The 1,090-nt window shown below is 56.9% G+C and overlaps 1 protein-coding gene across 1 annotated transcript; it reads left to right on the forward strand.

Moving 5' to 3' along the window:
- Positions 1-299: 299 nt before the first annotated feature.
- PPTG_12893 (hypothetical protein) lies at positions 300-922 on the forward strand (the record flags this gene model as incomplete). The annotated part of the gene is made up of 2 exons (XM_008909615.1): positions 300-349; positions 403-922. The coding sequence occupies 2 exons, from the start codon at positions 300-302 to the stop codon at positions 920-922; spliced, it is 570 nt and encodes a 189-aa protein (XP_008907863.1).
- Positions 923-1,090: the final 168 nt, after the last annotated feature.

Raw genomic sequence — 1,090 nt, forward strand, 5'->3', positions numbered from 1 at the left:
GAGCCCTCAGCAACCCCACGGTTATCGGAGTACCCCCTCCGTCAGTCGGCAGTCCAGGGCACTGTGTGTCTGAGTGGATCGCAACGCGATTTTGCGAATCCCACTCCCCCCCCCGCCAAGCGTGGAAAGCCCCCTCGCGCCGCGGCTGCAAGATATCATGAGTATATTACAGACGTCATTGCAAATCGTAATTTAGCGAAGAAGCCCACTACGGCGCAGGTCATCTGTTCCGTTATACAAAATTTTACAGGTGTAGCCATTCCTGAGAGGACCATGCGGGAACGAGCTGGCGCGCATGGATGTCAGCTACATACGAAGGAGACGAAGAGACCCAAGAGCAGACTCGGAGGTAAATATTGCCTTTAGACCAGCTTATTTGGCTAACAAAGTGTCAAATCTTAGCGCGCGCTTGCATCCTAAAGTTACTGAGGTCTTCCTCGACGAAAGTTACTGCAACGTAAACCACACTGCAGGCTCGTCCTGGGTCGTGAAGCACTCGCCACGTTACGTGGCAAACGGTGCAGGGCAGCGGTACTGCATTGTCGGTGCTGGGTCTGTCTTCGTCAAGAACGGCGGCTTGTGCGCAGAGTGGGTGCATGGGTCGATCAAGAGCTGGCCTTCGCATTTGAAGGGCGACGGCGACTACCACAGCAACTTCACTGGTGAGCTCTTCGAGTTGTGGTTCGAGGAGCTCTGCCAGTTGCTGCAGTCTCGGTACGGGCCGTGCCGCATCCACATGGACGGCGCGGCGTACCACAAGGTTATCGAAGACCCAGCGCCCGCCAGCTCCAAGACGAAGGCTGTAATGGTGAAGTGGCTGAACGAGCACGGAGTGACAGTGGGCGTGAACGATTATACGAAGAAACAATTGGAGCAGCTCATAGCGCAGGTAAGCGCGAGTACATGTATTTTGCTATCCTAACTAACCAACTAACCAGCCAACTAACGTACGTGTATTCGCTCTGCTGACTAGGCAAAATCACCAACTACCTACCGTGCCTTGACGAAAGCGAGGCGCTACGGCCACGAAGTGCTGTACCCCCCCCCCCCCCCCCCCCCCCCCCCCCCCCCCCCCCCCCCCCCCCCCCCC

The sequence above is a fragment of the Phytophthora parasitica genome, assembly GCF_000247585.1.
Source record: "Phytophthora parasitica INRA-310 unplaced genomic scaffold supercont2.34, whole genome shotgun sequence".
Taxonomy (NCBI): domain Eukaryota; phylum Oomycota; class Peronosporomycetes; order Peronosporales; family Peronosporaceae; genus Phytophthora; species Phytophthora nicotianae.